Source organism: Setaria italica, chromosome I (genome assembly GCF_000263155.2).
Source record: "Setaria italica strain Yugu1 chromosome I, Setaria_italica_v2.0, whole genome shotgun sequence".
Taxonomy (NCBI): Eukaryota; Viridiplantae; Streptophyta; class Magnoliopsida; order Poales; family Poaceae; genus Setaria; species Setaria italica.
The window spans coordinates 28,405,217-28,423,060 of NC_028450.1; the positions used below are offsets into that span (position 1 = coordinate 28,405,217).

General features: G+C 43.9%; 1 protein-coding gene and 1 pseudogene across 1 annotated transcript; both read left to right on the plus strand.

Annotated features, from left to right (window-relative positions):
- The first annotated feature begins 873 nt into the window (after positions 1-873).
- LOC101760185 (sugar transport protein MST1) lies at positions 874-4,398 on the plus strand. Its single transcript, XM_004952801.2, has 3 exons — positions 874-1,120; positions 2,578-2,897; positions 3,006-4,398. Exons 1-3 carry the CDS (start codon positions 985-987, stop codon positions 4,104-4,106), a joined length of 1,557 nt encoding a protein of 518 aa, XP_004952858.1. The 5' UTR covers positions 874-984; the 3' UTR covers positions 4,107-4,398.
- A 7,614-nt stretch (positions 4,399-12,012) lies between these two features.
- On the plus strand, positions 12,013-17,418 carry LOC101755878 (annotated as a pseudogene).
- The last annotated feature ends 426 nt before the right edge of the window (positions 17,419-17,844 follow it).

Genomic DNA, 17,844 nt, shown 5'->3' on the forward strand with positions numbered 1-17,844 from the left:
CCCCCGATATGAATTTTTATATAGGCTACATAAGGATAATGAAATTAAAGCTACCAGTTTTTTTTTACCGATACTATTCTTTATTAATCGAAGAAAACCACAGAACTTGTGAAATGGTGGACCTCACTCACATGAATTTGCGTAGCCTATATAATGATACTAAAATTAAAAATTACAAAAAAAAATCGATATTATTTTTCATTCATCGGGCGAAACACAAAAAAAAATCATGAAATTTCCCCAAAGTTTTGAATCTAGTTAGAACACAACGAAAAGTATTTGCAGGTTGCAAATGAAACGCACCCGAGAGCCTTATAATCTGTCCATAACTCTATTTGCATGATTTACATTTTAAGCAAGTCAATTCTAATAATAGTAAAGAAATACGCACATTTCAAGCGAGGCCTTAGAATATCGAGGACAAGCGTGTATGACCGTGCAACTTACCAACCTGTTGATATGTAAGAGAATGGACACATCAACTTACCCGATTTTAATGAATAATCTTACGTATATAGTGTGGTCCGTTTCATCATCTTTATGTTGGCTTCTGTAGTCTCTCCATTTAGTTAACTGGACAGCAACTATCGATGATAGCAAGGGCCATGCATCATTCTTCAAGCACGCTACGCTTTGTCAGGAAAAAAAAAAGGTCGTGCCGCGCTACACAGCCAAAAGCTGTGTTCAAACTAGTACTGTCCCCCCAATCTGTCTCTGGCCGGCTTCGGTCCCTGTTGACTATGAATTTGCCAAGCCTACGGTTGTTCTCCCGACGTCAGACTACAAAAAAAATCGAGCAACAGCGTTAAAAAAAATTGGAATGAACTGCTCACCTACGCCTGTTTCAGGACAATACGGTGGTTGCACTCTTCTCGCGCTATATACAAATGACCACCGTTCTTGCTATCAGTTGCAAGTGCACGCTTCTGAAGCACCATATCGATCTCCTCCCCCCTGCAAGGCTGCAAGAGATCGATCGAGAAGATGACCGGAGGGGGCGCTCTCGCTGTCGGCTCGGACGGCGGCGGCGGCGGCGGCGCGATAACATTCACGGTTGTGGTGAGCTGCCTCACCGCGGCCTCCGGCGGGCTCCTACTTGGATACGACATCAGTGTTACAGGTTAGTCCAGTGACCAGTGGTATCTCAAGATATGCATGCTGTGATCATCCTCTAGTACCAGCTCCGGTTATTGCACTCTTTACACATGTTTAGCTTGTTATGGCTCGTTCTCTCCTTCGTTTCTTTTGTTTAGTTGTTTAGATATCAAGATTTATGAGCCGCGTTCACATGTCAAATTTCGATCTGTTTACATGGTTTCTCGGAGCAACTCCTGTAAACTCGGCAAGAACATTGAGAGAATTTGATCGAAAAGTGAGAAGATGATTCGCCCAACTTTTCCGCCGGCAGTTCTCGGCCGGAGAGTTCCAGTCGAGAGGTCAGCTTGGTTCCAAGTCTGAAAACATCACGCTGGATCGAGTACAGGCGCTGGCGGCTTTGCCCTTTCCACCCTTTTCTTTTTCAAAGAGTGAAACTATTATGATTGACGGGGAACGCTTTTCGTTCTTTTTCTTCAGTATAAGTAATAAAGAACACTACATGGAAAAAGAAGTCTTCCAATACATGCAGTCCAGATATGCATTTTTTATGTTGTTGAAACAACGAGATATTGTGTTGAAACTGTGAATAAATATTTCAAGTTTTTTATGATGCATGCATGCATTTGTATTGAGCAAGTATGCAGCTTTCAGCATCTCCCGTACTTAAACAAATGCATCACTGACTCACAAGTCGCTGTCTCACAATGTATCCATCTCTAGATGATGAAAGATGCCTCTTAAGCAATTTTGAACCATTGGATCGGATGCCAAAGTCGCTCAAATAGATTTCAATCTGATCTGACCCGTGCTCTTGCACGGGCTAGAATTTTTTGAGAGACATGGGTATCAAATTCAAAAAAATTAGAGCCCATAGCTAACTATTAAAATTTTACTTTACTCTCTCTTGTTTGATTAAATATTATTACACAATACTCATATAGATACATACTTATCCCAGTGTGAACATGCATGCTTAACTCGTTAATGTGGCCTTTATGGAAATTAGACATTTCTAGGAGTATAATCTCGATATTTTTTTAGATTCTTCTAACAGGATTGCTATGAGAGATTAAACATTGTCATACGAATTTTGCTATTGGCAAATACATAAATGCAACGCGATAATAAGTCTAATCCAATCATTTGGACAAGCTTGACCCGTCTAGGTTGTCCTGTGGACTGTGGTAAAGCTACATTCGGCAAAACATGTTAATTTGGTTAAGGATGTGTATGTTGGGGGGAGGGGGTTGCAACATAACTGAGTAAGGGGGGTGAATTTGTAATGAAATGATTTGGGGGATGTAAAAACTTAAGTGACCTACAATTTTACCTTGCAGATAAACTTTGTACCTTGCACATCTCTAGGCTTGCTTGCTCATACGTGTACAGTTTAAAGTTTTTAACAGTTTGGACCAAAAGTTATTATCAAGTTTTTACATTTTCAAATATCTTCAATTAAATTACAGGATTTTTTTTCAGGAGGATTGATGCAGATGGAATCATTCCTCCAGGCGTTCTTCCCGGAGATCCTCCGGAAGACGAACAACGCGCAGCAGGACGCGTACTGCATCTTTAAAAACCAGACGCTCACCATGTTCGTCTCCTCGTTATACCTCGCCGGCATAATCTCCTCTCTGGTCTCCGGCCACCTGACCAGGACGGTGGGCCGGAGGAACTCCATGCTGATCGGCGGCTTGCTGTTCTTGGCCGGCGTCGTGCTCAATTTCACTGCCGTCAACATCAGCATGCTCGTCATCGGCCGCGTCCTCCTCGGCCTCGCCATCGGCTTCACCAGCCTGGTGATCACTGCTCGGCCAATGCCCACATTCTGGTCGTAACTCGTAAGGACTGAACGTGCATTGTGATTTTTAACACAGTGGTTTGCTCTTGCGTTCCGTTGGTTGCAGTCAGCGCCGGTGTACCTGGCGGAGATAGCGCCGGCACGGTGGCGAGGTGCGTTCACCACCTGCTTCCACTTCTTCTTCAACTTGGGCATGTTCATGGCGGACATGGTAAACTACGGCACCAACAGCATCCCGAGGTGGGGGTGGCGCCTCTCGCTCGGCGTCGGCGTCGTCCCTGCCGCCGTCATCATCGCCGGCGCGGCGCTCATCCCCGACACGCCCAACAGCCTGGTGCTGCGTGGGAGGCTCGACGAGGCCCGCGCCTCGCTGCGGCGCATCCGCGGGGCGGCGGCGGACGTCGACGCGGAGCTCAAGGACATCGCCAGCGCCGTGGAGCAGGACCGCAGGCACGAGTCCGGCGCGTTCCGGCGCCTGTTCTGCCGGCGCGAGTACCGCCCCCACCTCGCCATCGCCGTGGCGACGCCTGTGTTCTTCGACCTGACGGGCATGATCGTGGTGTCCATCTTCACGCCGCTCCTCTTCTACACCGTCGGGTTCACGAACCAGAAGGCCATCCTGGGCTCCATCATCACCGACGTGGTCAGCCTCGCGTCCATCGCCGTCGCCGGGCTGGCCGTCGACCGCTACGGCCGCCGGTCCCTCCTCATGGTAGGCAGCGCCGTGCTGATCCTCTCCCAGGTGGCCATGGCGTGGATCTTCGGCGCGCAGCTGGGGACCGACGGTGGGAAGTCCATGCCCGGCGGGTACGCGGCGGCGGTGGTGGCGCTGGTGTGCGTGTACACGGCCGGGTTCGGCGTGTCGTGGGGCCCGCTCAAGTGGGTGGTAACGAGCGAGATCTTCCCGCTGGAGGTGAGGCCGGCGGCGCTGGGCCTGGGCGGTGCCATCTCGGGGGTGCTGGTCTTCGTGCAGTCGCAGTCGTTCCTGGAGATGCTGTGCAGCTTCAAGTACGGCACCTTCTTGTTCTACGCCGGGTGGGTGGTCGTCATGGTGGCGTGCGTTGCCGCGTTCCTGCCGGAGACCCGGGGAGTGCCCATCGAGTCCATGGGTGCCGTGTGGGAGAAGCATTGGTACTGGAAGCGCTTCGTCAGGCCATCTTCCGCGCCGGCGACGGCAACAGCCAAGCAGGCGGATGGGTCGGCTTGAGTTGGGTTCACCGTTCACCGCTTTACCTAGTCCTGGCCTACTGGGCCATACTCCGTATGCCCAAATGCAGTGCGAGTTTTGGCGTGAAGTTGTCCTGCCTGCGTCAGTCGTAGCTTGATGGGGGCAAATCATGGCCCTTTTGCTACTTCCTCTGTTATAAATTATAAGTAGTTTTAGCTTAAATGGAGGGAGTACATGAATACTAGGGTAACATATCTTATCCATTCGTGAGGTATGAAATTCCCTTTGTTTGTAGTATTTTCTGTGGGAACTGAGAGCATATTTGGCACAACTCCAGCTCTAATATTTAGATTGGATCTGTAGTTTGCACATTAAAAATAAAGTGATTAAATATTTGCATTTAGCCTAAAATATGAATAAGATGATCCATCTAAATGTTCTCAGTATACCTTGTATAACTAGAGCTTTGCCAAACGGGATATGAGATATAGCTATTGTGGGGATCCAGATGGGCCCTCCTATCTCCAACAAGATGGGTCGGGCTGGCTATATTTAGGAGAGTGGCAAACGTTGTGTATCACAAGGCATCCAGAAGATACCGAAGATTAAGAATAGATTCTAGTAAGCTAAAATAGAAAATCATGTTGTTGCAATCTGATCAAATCATTTGCCTTATAATCGACTAGGATCCACCGACTTATACCCAGGGCTATGTAAGGTAAATAAGAAGCCCCTCCAAAGTCCAAAGTCCTGTACAACAATCAATACAATCCACCCGAACGTAAAACGTAGGGTATTATGTCGTCCCGAACCTATCTAAACATATGCTCTTGCATTAGCAATTTAGCACCAAGTCTGTCTAGTGGCTTGGAAACAGGCTTGCCGAAGTAAGGAAGGAGGACTTGGCATCATCAATTTGAGATGAGAACTCACAACTCTGCTTTGCTGCTTAAAATTTTATAAAATTTTTATAACAAAGTTGATTTACTTTGGGTTCATCTCACCCGGAAATGTCTTTATAAAAATGAAGTACCACCTCATGAAAGGAAGAATGCTGGATCCTACTGGTGGAGAGATATAATATCTCTATCTCAAAACTTCTTCATGATGGCAAGTTGCAATGCTCACAAGGGTGAATCTGTAGCTTTTTTCTCGAATGACCTAAGGAAATTTGGCATCGGTGGGAGATAAGATAAATATTTGATTGAGTAGTCTCTTTTAGTTTTCTCCCCCCCTTTTCCTCTTCGAGCCTTGGACTTTGTATCATGTAAATATCTTCTTTTACATATATATATATATATATATATATATCATGCAAAGGAAGTTCCGGGTTTGAAGGGGATTGACATCATTAAGAGGAGGGTGTGAGGCCCCAGCCTCCGTCTCTGTTTGCGTTGCCTACCGATTGTTGCTGCGCCCCACCCTCCCTGGCGCCATGCCCTCGTTGGCACATGGCTCTACTTGGTTGACTGCAAGGAGGCACTCGCCTTCCTATTTCCTTTCCCCTTCCTCCTCTCTCCTTCACCCCTTAGGTCCAGGTGGCGGGTAGGGCATGCAGCTTGAGGGAGCAGTTGCCCGCTAGGGCGAGCGACAGTAGTGCGTGGTGAGCGCGGGGAGGGTTGGCCACGCGAGTGACAGAGCGGTGGTGCGCATCCCGCGCTACCGCCGGCAAGCGCGCTATGTGGACGGGACAAAAGAACAGGAGCAAAGGCTGGATCTCGGGTCCATTGCAGTAAAGTTTGGTGACCTTTTTGCAAAATCATCAAGGCATATTCTAGGGACAAAAGAACAAGCGCAAAGGCTGTACCTCAGGTCAATTACAGTAAAGTTTGGGGACCTTTTTGCAAAATCATCAAGACATATTCCAAGGACTGCGGGTTGATTATGAAAAAGTTGAGGGACTTTTTTGCAAAACAACCATGACTGTTGGAAGAAACAACCGCACTTTAATATTAGGTGTATATATATACTGTTTTGCTATAATACACCTGCGTGCATCCTGTACATAGAATGCACCCAGGCTGGCGAGCGCACCAGGTTGGAGCAACCAAACATGCGGTGCATGCTTCGTAAGTTAATTTGTATCTTCCACCTACCACGTAAAGCCACCTAGCATACAAATCCCACCAGACTGCATGCATGCATGTAATTTTTTGTTGGTTCGAATCTTTGAAATAAATTTTCTCCTAAACCGTAACCCCAATTGACAAACCGTTCGTTGCATCCGACTAAAAACATATTCTGAGCATCCAAAATGGATATATTTTTATCATTTAAGCGAGTTGCATATCAATGTACTACCAATTGCAACTCTATCTACTACCTAGTTGCAACTAGTTATAACTCTGTGTATTATATGCATCTGGTCACTATAATCACGTCAAGTTGCAATTCTAAGTTGCAATCATATCTGAGTAGCAACCGTATTGCAATTGAGTAGTAACTAGTTGCAATTAATAGTAATTGGGTTGCAATCAGGTAGTAACTTGTTGCAACCACTAGTAATTGTGTAGTAACAAGTTGCAACCAGTACTAACTAGGGTTGCAACTGTGTAGTAACGAGTTGCAACCAGTACTAACTAGGGTTGCAACTAGACAGGTGCAACTACCAACTAGGTTACAAGTGAGTACTAGCCAGCTACAATTGAGTACTAACTGGTTGCATTTCTATTCAGTAGGAGTTGCAAGCATACCTGGTTAGGTTGCAACTGACTAGTGAATAATTGCAACCAGAAGTAACAAGGTTACACTTGATTATAATTAGTTGCAACCAATGCTAAATACGCTACAACCAAGTTGCAATTATGTTGTAGAAGTGCTTGCAACTCACAGTACAACATATTGCAGTTACGTACTTGAAAAAAAACTTCATCAAATACAGCCTTCATGGATCTCGTTTTGTTAAGCACTTTTCCAACAACCTACTTCAAACAGATCTAAAATCGGACCTATGGTTTAGGAGATATCGCATTTTTTCATTTCGAATCAACAAAAGATTCCCTGCATGCATGCTTCCTGGTGGGTGGGTTGAGCTGTTAGGTGGCATCACGTGGTTGGTTGTCTCCATTTAGTTTTGCATGCATGAGCGTGGACTTACCTTGGCACCTGAATTAGCTGGCGCGCGGGACGTAGGGTAGGAGGTCTATGCATTTACTGTACAGAATGCACCTGGGTGCATATAGAATAGCTTATGGGTAGGGGTAGGGGTCTCCCATGCCGGTTTCTTAAAAAAAAGTTCATGTCCGACGATCTTCCCTCCGAACAGTCTACCTCATCGGATACACCTCTTGGAAGACTTCCGAAATAAACCTTGACACCTGCGAAACTAAAGAAAAAATTAAAGAGAGGGGAAAAAATAAAGTGGAGAGGGTGTTATGATCCCTTAGGTCTTTTATATAGGTATAAAAATTGACAATAAAATTTTCTCTTTGACAGTTATATAACTTTTTGTATAAGGACTATCGAACTATCGACTGAGTTTGGTTTTGGCCATTCAACTTCAAAACTAGAAAATTTTGACCACCCAACTATCAAAACCATTCACATTTAGCCATCTAGCTATTTTGATGGGTGATTTTGCTGACATGGACGACACGCGGTAGTGAGACCCATGTGTCAGCTCCTTTCTTTTCTCTCCTCTCTCCTTTTTCTTTCTTCTCTGTCTCAGCCCCTTACCTATTTTTCATATATAACAAGAATAGAATGTGTACAGCGGTTTTACATAGCGTAAAGCTCAGAAAGAAAAAAAAAGGAAAGGGAAATTGCCAGAAGCTGCTCAACCAATTATATAGAGAAAGCTTAATTGTCGGTTTGGCTCGGAGGATAACTGGAGCCAACTCCTCTAAGAAGGTAGCCCTCCATCTTGCCATGGAGAGACTTCTATTGTAAAAAAATGATGACGTCGTGAGGGCACTAGATGCACTAGCAAGCATAAGAGATTCTTTAAAATCTACCGATAAAATAACACAAGTGTAGTCATCCAAATACATGTCTCTCGTTCTCAAAAGATTTCTGGTGTTTAGGCAGTCATGGTAACAAGCAATATTATATCTAGATTTTCTAGAAAAAAATGTGTTTTGAAAGAAATTTTTCAATGAAAAGGGAAGGATTGTTACATTAAATTATGTATAGAACTTACTATAAACTATATTTTCACGAGAAATGTTATATGTCATTAATACAAATTTTTAGGATATCTTGTGTGCCATTACTCGTAGTTTTTTAAAAAAATGCATTTGTATACAGAAATTATCACAAAATCAGAAACATCCAAACATCAGTCCTATAGACTCTAATAATCAAATCTTTTGGTCGATTATATTTTCTAAACAATTACCCGCACTATCATTATGTAAATATTTTAAAGTAAACCCCTAAATCTATATCTAAATTACCCACCTCTGCATTATAAAAAATAATCTAAATTAATCATATAATCTTCATCTAAATTATCCATACATGTCATTATAGAAAATAACTTAAAATACCTTTCTAAATTAACCATGTATGTCGTTATTAAAAATAACCTAAAGTACACATATGCAAAAATGTTAAAAAGTAAACTAACATATGATTCTAAATTATCTATTTATGTTATTATTAATATAGGAGTACTAAGTTCAGTTATATATGCAGTATGTCTGTCATCGTGTAGACCGTTTATACATGTATGGGTGTCATCGTGTAGACCGTTTATACATGTATAGGAGGAAGCGATGAAAAATACTGATTTTCATTTTAAACACGATGTATGGAGATGCGATGTAAAGTGAAAAAGGTATAAATATGGATGAAAAAGTGTGTATAGTAATTAATAATTAAAAGCTTATTACAACTGAACAAAGATAAGTAGTTAAGTACACATCTATATGAGTATTGTGTCAAAATATTAAATAAACGAGAGAGTCGTAGGTAAACAATTTTGATTATTAGCTAAAGGTCTATTTATTAGCCTGTGCGGGAGCATGGTTAATGGACTAGTGCTATAGTAATAATTAAGGATTCATATCATGTCTTTTGTTCAAGAGAAGAAAGAGATGTCAAGCACTCAAGCCTACTACAATGATGCAGCACATGCTGTCAGCGACCAGTTATTGTAACCAAGGATTAACACGCCACCTGCGGAATCATGACTTCTTTACTCGCTGTTCAAATCAGCAGTTGATGATGAGTTGATGACAGATGGGCAAAGTCAGCCGCACAACTTGCTAAATTAGTTAAAAGATGGAGAATTTTAATGGGAAAGATTCGTGTCTGTGTGTACACGTGGGTGTTCCGGGTTGGGGGTTTGACGTAAAACAGTGTGTTTTGGCACTTGGCAGTGAAGAAAGACAAAAGTAATCTTACTATAAAGAGTTCGCAAAATCTAAAACGAGAGAGTTCTCGATCTAAATCGAGAGCCCTCCTGATTTGGAAAGGAGGAAAGGAATAGAAGGAACAAAAATGCTAGAAAAGGAAACAAAATGAGAAGTAACAAATCGATTCAAGTAAATAACAAAATCGAGTCACCAACTCCGGCGACCTCCTCCTCCTCTCCGGTGACGAATCCAACTCCGGTGAGCTCCGATTCAAGTTAGGGTTCGGGATTCGGGGTTAGAGTTTCGTAGTTTGGGGTTAGGGAGGGGATGATTTGTGCCTTCGGTGTTAGAGGATGGTCAGGGAGGCGGTCGGCTGACCGGCGGTGGTGGCGGGGTGTGGGAGGACATCTAGTGGCCGACGGCCGCGGTAAGACAAGGAAGATGAGTGGTTAGGAAGGGTGGGGAAGAGGGTGGCGGCAGGAGGTGGGCGGAGCGGCACGGTGGCGACCCTGTCGTGCCACAGGCGGTGGTGGAGGCTGATGGTGTCGGGGTGGGAGGCTCACAAATGGCAGGAGGACGATAAGAATGGTGGCGAGTCTCGTCAAATCTAGATAAAGGGGGAGGATGGGAGAGGGAGGGGAGGGAGCAGGGTGGACCTGCGAGATGGACGATGGCGGCACGAGCAGAGGATGGTTGGCGGGTGGAAGGAGACGAGCGTTATCGGGAGAGCCCCCTCCCTGTAGCTGCCTACTAAAGAGTTTCCCACCTCTCATAGCTTTATAGCTTTAGTAAAAATAAAATGTACGAGTAGTTCTTAAACTTATTATAGAGTATCTTGCTTCATAAACTTATAAACTACACATACGAGCTCATGAGCTTGTCAAAATGTATCACCTACGTCCAAAGTGATGTAAGATACCTTATGATTTTGACTTGTCCATATGAAATACCACAGAGTACTCTAAGGATATTTTAGGTATTTTGGATTTATGACATATTTGCCCACCCCTCGTAGCTTTAAGGTTGGACCTACTTAGTACACAATGGTGAAGATTTAGCTGAACCACCACCACGCCGGAAGTTCACGAATGCGAAAATATCATGCCTTGTAAGGCTGATAAATGAGCCCTAAGGCCAAGTACTTACAACGACAACACAACACCCAATGACAGTGAGAAAACAAAACCCACGCGGTGCAAGCAACCAACAAAGCAAACCACAACAGTACCCGCAGCAACCACCAGTGAAGTCCACCGCACACCATGCGCGCTGTAGGAATCTCTACTAAGATTCTGTTCCAATCAGCAACAATTCGACCCAGTCATATACGGCATAAAACACATACATTAATTCCAATAAGATTGCAAACTAGCTGGTTTAATTAATAACTGGAGGATCACCAGTAGCAAGGTGTAACATCAGGACGATAAATAACATACATCAGTACCTGACGACAAATAACGTACTGTACAGGACGATAAAAAATATGGGAATCACTGACGATACGCTTAGGTTTGGGTAGCTGGATCTTGCATAAACAGACTACTTCACCCCGTTTTGCTTCATTCACTAGTTGTCTTCGTTGTCAGTGACAAATATGCAGTAATGATACATATCAAACATACATACTGATGGCCCGTCAGACAAGACAATAAAATTTCAATCCATTCATTACTACATTTTCAATCCATTCATTACTACATCCAAACTCATTTGGTAGATCAATCCGTATAGTGTGCTAAAAAAATCAATAAAGGAACACTTAAAATGTTTGGCTTGGTGATGAAATAATGGATAACAATCAGTCTATCACCCGTGCGGCTTCCATGGTAAGGTCAAATAGATTAGAACAAACTGAGAACTCTGAGAACTGACTACAGGAACAGAACAGCTGATGGCAAGCAAAACAGCTTGGCAAACAGTTGGGTACGAATCTCTACTAAGACTCTGTTCCAATCAGCAACAATTCGACCCAGTCATATACAGCATAAAACACATACATTAATTCCAATAAGATTGCAAACTAGCTGGTTTAATTAATAACTGTAGGATCACCAGTAGCAAGGTGTAACATCAGGTCGTAAATAACATAGGAGTACATCAGTACCTGATGACAAATAACATGCTGTACAGGACGATAAAAAACATGGGAATCACTGACGATACACTTAGGTTTGGGTAGCTGGATCTTGCACAAACAGACTACTTCACCCCCTTTTGCTTCATTCACTAGTTGTCTTCGTTGTCAGTGACCTTCCATGTACTAGTTGTAATAACGACGAATTGATGCATAACACCTTCTCATGTCCAAAGCCAAGCTACGGTGCACTAGTAGCCAGCAGGGGAAGGGGATGTTCTTCCAACTTGATGGAGTGACGACCTTGGGATGGTATCCAGCAATTCAACCGTTTCGGGTGCATGAACTTCTGCGTGATCAAACCCTAGCATGAAACGATATGTACTACTATTTGTTTTGACTTTTCTAAATGTATAATTTTTTTATATGCATCTAGATATATACTATATCTAGGTGCATAGTAAAAATTATGTATCTAGCAAAAATTAAAACAAAAACTATCTTCATTCCAAATTATAGGTCGTCCCAAATTATATCTTGTTCTGGAGAGAAGTATTTTTTTCTTTATGAAATGGAGAGAAGTACTTGCCACTGTACTCTTCGTTCTGTAAGTGTCCTGTGGCACTGAGGCCTTCGCTGCTTACCATCCAACCTCCTTGCTAGCAAGCAAAAGCTCCAGCTCCCCCTCTCCCTGCAAGAGAGAAGATGGCCCGAGGGGACGTGCTCGCCGTCGGCGCCACCGCAGGGAGTGGCGAATAACGTTCACGGTTGTGATGAGCTGCCTCACCGCCGCCTCCAGCGGCCTCCTGCTTGGATACGACATCAGTATTACAGGTCAGTTCTGTGGTATATGTGCTGAAGATGACGCGGTCGTCTTGTTGCTGGCTCCAGTTATTAGGCTCAAACGCATGATACATCTCATTTTTTAACCCTGAAAAAACATACGATTTCAGCTGAGCGCACTACCAGTTGAGCTTCGGATAATATGGTAGTCTAGTTAGATTTGTGCTCATTCGGACCTTGAAACTTGATAACCCATCAGCAGATCGGTGGTTGTTTCCCTGTCGCTTCCATTTGCTCTTCTCCTTTGTATTTTGTCTACTACAACGATGACTTGTGAGCTGCATGCATGCGTTCATAGTTAAATTTTTTATAAGTTTTTAGGATTTCTCGGAGCAAGCTTCTGCATAAATCGAAGCGGAGTAATGGTACCTCCGTGGAGAAATAGATCACAAATGGAATGACGAAAACTCTACCAAGTTTTCCTCCACTGTTTTCCTAGAGATCCAATCGAGAGCGCATGAACTTGTCACTGGATTTGACACACCACATTTGATTGAGCATGGGCAATGCTTGGCGGCTTTCGCCCCCGGCCCACTTGTTTCTTTTTTCAAGAGTGAACTGCAAATGGCAGGGAAATGTTTGTCCTTTCCTCTCAATAAAAATGCTACAGGAACAAAAATAAAAAACATTAGTGCAGGATATTTTCTTTGTATTCTGATTATTTGCATTCTTTACCTTTTTTAAGTAATGGTTTGAAACCAAGAGATGTTTTTGACAGTACATGACAAAATAGGACATCATGAGTAGAGAGTAGACTTTTAATACTCCATCCGTTTCGTCGTTTTGACTTTTCTAGGTAATGTCTGTCTAGATGCATACAAACATCTGTAAACTTAGAAAAGTTAAAACGAACAACAATTTGGAATGGAGGGAGTATAAAAGAACTATCAGATGCACAAAGCCTAATATTACAACTTTTATCCAAAAAGAACCCACAAAACACCAGTTTGATCTTGTAAACACTAAAAAGTGGTATAGGTATCAAGCATATAATGATATATGTTCCTTCAGTTGCCCAAGTGTGCGCAAAATGGAAACTAACACGAAGTTTGGACATCCTTCATTTATGTTGCGAAAAAGCTGACGTATTTGTTGAAACTATATGAACGAAAAAAATCTAGTTTTTGACATTTTCAGTATCCTTAGTCAACATAGATGATGAATGCATTGTGTTAATCTAACATGGTAGAGGCATCAAGCATATATTAATGATGTACTCCCTTTGTCCTAAAATACATAACTTATAAGTCAAACTACTCTAAGTTTGACCAAATTTATAAAAAATAGCAATAATATTTAGGATGTCAAATGATCATAATTAGGTCTGGTATGAAATATTTTCATAATTTACTTATTGATGTGTTAGATGTTAATATCTTTCTCTATAGATTTAGTCAAACTTAACCTAATTTGACTTGGGACAAACCAAAATATCTTGTATTTCGGAACGGAGTACGTTCCTTCAGTTGCCCAAGTGAGCGCAAAATGGAAACGTTCGGATATGCTTCATTTATGTTGCCAAAAAGCTGATGTATTTGTTGAAACTATATGAGTGAAAAAAGTTCGAGTTTTTGACATTATCAGTATCATTAGTCAACAAAGATGATGCATGCATTATGTTAAGCCGACAACAACCGGTGTGGAAAATGCAAGCATGCACCTGTCAGTGTTTCCTAATAGAAAAACGTATCTTTGACTTCCAAACAGAGCACATGCATCGTTTGGGCACACGCACAAGCACACGTAGCCATGGCAGTCCCACAGTGTATCCTTTGTCATGTTGGTGTAAAATGTTTTTAATTTTGAAAGATATTGGAACCATCGGATCAATGCCAAAGTCACTCTCACATATCGTGAAGCTAATCTAAATTTTCAATTACACAAGTAGGAAAAACTGATTGAAATAATAATTATTGTTACTGCATGGGCTATAGTACTGGGAGACATAAGTATTAAAAGTTTCGCGGATAGATTTAGGTCCATTGCTTACTCTCTCCATCCTTCATCCTTTAATATTGGTGTTAGTTAACACAAAAATGAATGAGTCATATAATAGAGAACGGAGGTAGTAGTAATTTTAATTTTACTAGTTGGTACTCCCTCCGTTCCAAATTCTAGATCGTTTTAACTTTTTCAGGTTGATAGATATTATTATGCATCTAAATATAGTGTATGTCTAGATGCATAATAATACCTATGAACTTAGAAAAGTCAAAACGACCTACAATTTGGAACGGAGGAAGTATAATTTTTCTCCTTATGTTGAGCTGAAAGGGTAGGCTGACTGTACCTCTTATTAAAAACTCTCTTTCTCTGTTTTATTAAAAATATAGATTATATTTCCTAAACTGCACTATTAATTACTGCAATGACGTAATACATTGCTATTTCAGCCTCAAGATGCTGAATTTCGTCCCAAAAAATATGAGTGGGGATTACAACAAAACTGTTAGTGCGCAGTATACATATTTGTATGCACTTTATGCGAACTACCTTGTGGGTCAAATATTTTAAGTTTCATTGATCAATATTCGGAAAAGGAGAGTCTTATTCGAGCAATGCAAGGGATCGTTTGGGAGGCTCTCTCAAAACGGTTTCGCCTGTGAAGGTCTTTGATGATATTCATTGAATACCAATTACTTTTTCTACTCAATAGTATTTAAGGGCATAATCAATAGTGTTCAAACAGTCATTTGTTTACCTTTTGAATTTTTGAATACATATTGTTCAACTCTTGGGCCCGCATCTGGCTTCACTCTAGTTGTAGTTCATTTTTTCTAAGTTTACAAACGGCTTAATTTTACGCTACAATGTCTCAATTTGTGCAAAACAGGTGAAGCCGAAAGCTAAAATAAACCCTCCAAAATAGGCTCTAATTGTAAGATTATTGTATAAGGCTAGTTTTAGTGGGTGTTATGAGGGGTTTCATGGACATTAAATTGTATGCCACGTCAGCAGTTTTGCTGACTTGGCAACCTAATTATGAAGAGAGAGGGGATGGGAGTTTTATCCCCATGAAACCCAACTGGTATAGTTACCAAGTCCATGAAACCCAATGAAACTTGCACGGAGTATGTTGTAGTTTCATCGCATGACACAATTGATCATAACTCCATGCAGAAATTAAATAGCCTGCATATGAAACTGTGCAATGAAATTTTGCACTGAGAGTGACAGTTTCATTTCATTAAAAAGATGATATGGCAATCTTGGTAACTGAAACCATGCACTGAGACTGATCTAAGAATGCATGCTACAATTTTTGCATTTCAAGCCAAAGTAAATGAAGTGTGCGCGCGCGCGTGCCTGCGTGCGTGTGATCCTGTGATATTATAAGATCAAACAAATGCCATCAGATATCGCCATGAAACTGTTCGATCCCATGATTTTATCGAGTCTTTTATCTTTTTTTCTTCTGCAAGTAGCTTCCTCCTTCCACCTAAATTTCAGTGTTTTCTTTCGTGAGGGAAATTTCAGGTGGATTGACGCAGATGGAATCGTTCCTCCAGGCGTTCTTCCCGGAGATCCTCAAGAAGATGAACAACGCGCAGCAGGACGCGTACTGCATCTTCGACAGCCAGGTGCTCACCACGTTCGTCTCTTCCTTCTTCCTCGCCGGCATGCTCGCCTCCCTAGTCGCCGGCCACTTAACCAAGACGTTGGGCCGGAGGACCTCCATGCTGATCGGCGGCCTGCTGTTCTTGGCCGGCGCCCTCCTCAACTTCACCGCCGTCAACATCAGCATGCTCGTCATCGGCCGCATCCTCCTCGGTGTCGCGGTCGGCTTCACCAGCCTGGTGATCACTGATCTCGCGGGGCCAATGCGTTACTTGCACATGTGAATATGTGATCGCGCGCGTGTTCTCACGTTGCATTTTGGCCGCCGGCGGCGCCGGTGTACCTGGCCGAGATCGCGCCGGCGCGGTGGCGAGGTGCCTTCACGACCGCCTTCCACTTCTTCACCAACGTAGGCATGTTCCTTGCGGACATGGTCAACTACGGCGCCAACACCATCCCAAACTGGGGCTGGCGCCTCTTGCTCGGCGTCGGCATCGTCCCGGCGGCCGTCATCATCGCCAGCGTGGCGCTCATCCCGGACACGCCTAACAGCCTTGTGCTCCGGGGGATGCTCGACGAGGCCCGCGCTTCGCTGCGCCGCGTCCGCGGGGCGGCTGCCGACACCGACGCGGAGCTCAAGGACATCGTCCGCGCCGCGGAGCAGGAGCGGCGGCACGGGTCCGGGGCGCTCCGGCGCCTGTGCCGGCGCGAGTACCGCCCCCACCTGGTGATGGCCGTGGCCACGTGAGTGTTCTTCGAGCTGACGGGCGTGATCGTGGTGTCCGTCTTCACGCCGCTCCTCTTCTACACCGTCGGGTTCACGAGCCAGAAGGCCATCCTGGGCTCCATCATCACCGACGCCGTCAGCCTGGCCTCCATCGCCGTGGCCGCGCTGACCGTCGACCGCTACGGCCCCGCACCCTCCTCATGCTGGGCGGCGCCGTACTAATCCTCTCCCAGGTGGCCATGGCGTGGATCTTCGGCGCGCAGCTGGGGGCCGACGGGGCAAAGGCCATGCCACGGGGTTACGCGGCGGCGGCGGTGGTGCTAGTGTGCGTGTACACGGCCGGGTTCGGCGTGTCGTGGGGCCCGCTGTCGTGGGTGGTCACCAGCGAGATCTTCCCGCTCGAGGTGAGGCCCGCGGCGATGGGCCTGGGCGGCGCCATCTCGGCCGCGCTCACGTTCGCGCAGTCGCAGTCGTTCCTGGAGATGCTGTGCAGTTTCAAGTACGGCACCTTCTTGTTCTATGCCGGGTGGGTCGTGTTCATGACCGTGTTCGTGGCGGCGTTCCTGCCGGAGACCCGGGGCGTTCCCATCGAGTCCATGGGCGCCGCGTGGCAGCGGCACTGGTACTGGAAGCGCTTCGTCACGCCGGCGGCGCCCGCGTCAGCACCCGCCAACAAATGGGCGGATGGGCCGGTTTGAGCTGGGTTTTAGACGGCCCACATCGAAATCAAAGATATTACTCTTTTGGCCATTTATTTGGCATGCATTCTCTTTTTTGTCCGAGTAATTTGACATATATTCTTCATATTGTACTAAGAACATAAACTTAGTGCTAGTCTGATCAACTCTATCAAATATTCATAAGATGGCCGCAATGATAGGTAGATAATCAAACAAATATGCAAGCAAGGCAAATAAAATAGCCAACAAATTCTTGATGCCTAGCCAAACTCAAGGAACAGTTCACTTTGTCTATTTCCTCGGCTTAAACAAAATTTTGGCTTGTGTTACACTGTGTGCTCCTATTTAGAATGCCCAACGTACCCATTGATGGTATTTATCTTTATTGTTTCAACTCATGTACTTAGGATATAGGTTCAAAATTGCAAGGAAATTCCCTTTGGGTATAAAAAATACATGAAAAGAATTTTAAATTATTTTCTAGCATGGGTAACGGTGTTATCTACAATATGATACCTTAAATCTTAAATTCAACTTGTGCCGAGTAAAAAATATCTTTAGGACAGACTTTTTTGAAGCGGGATGAAATTAATCC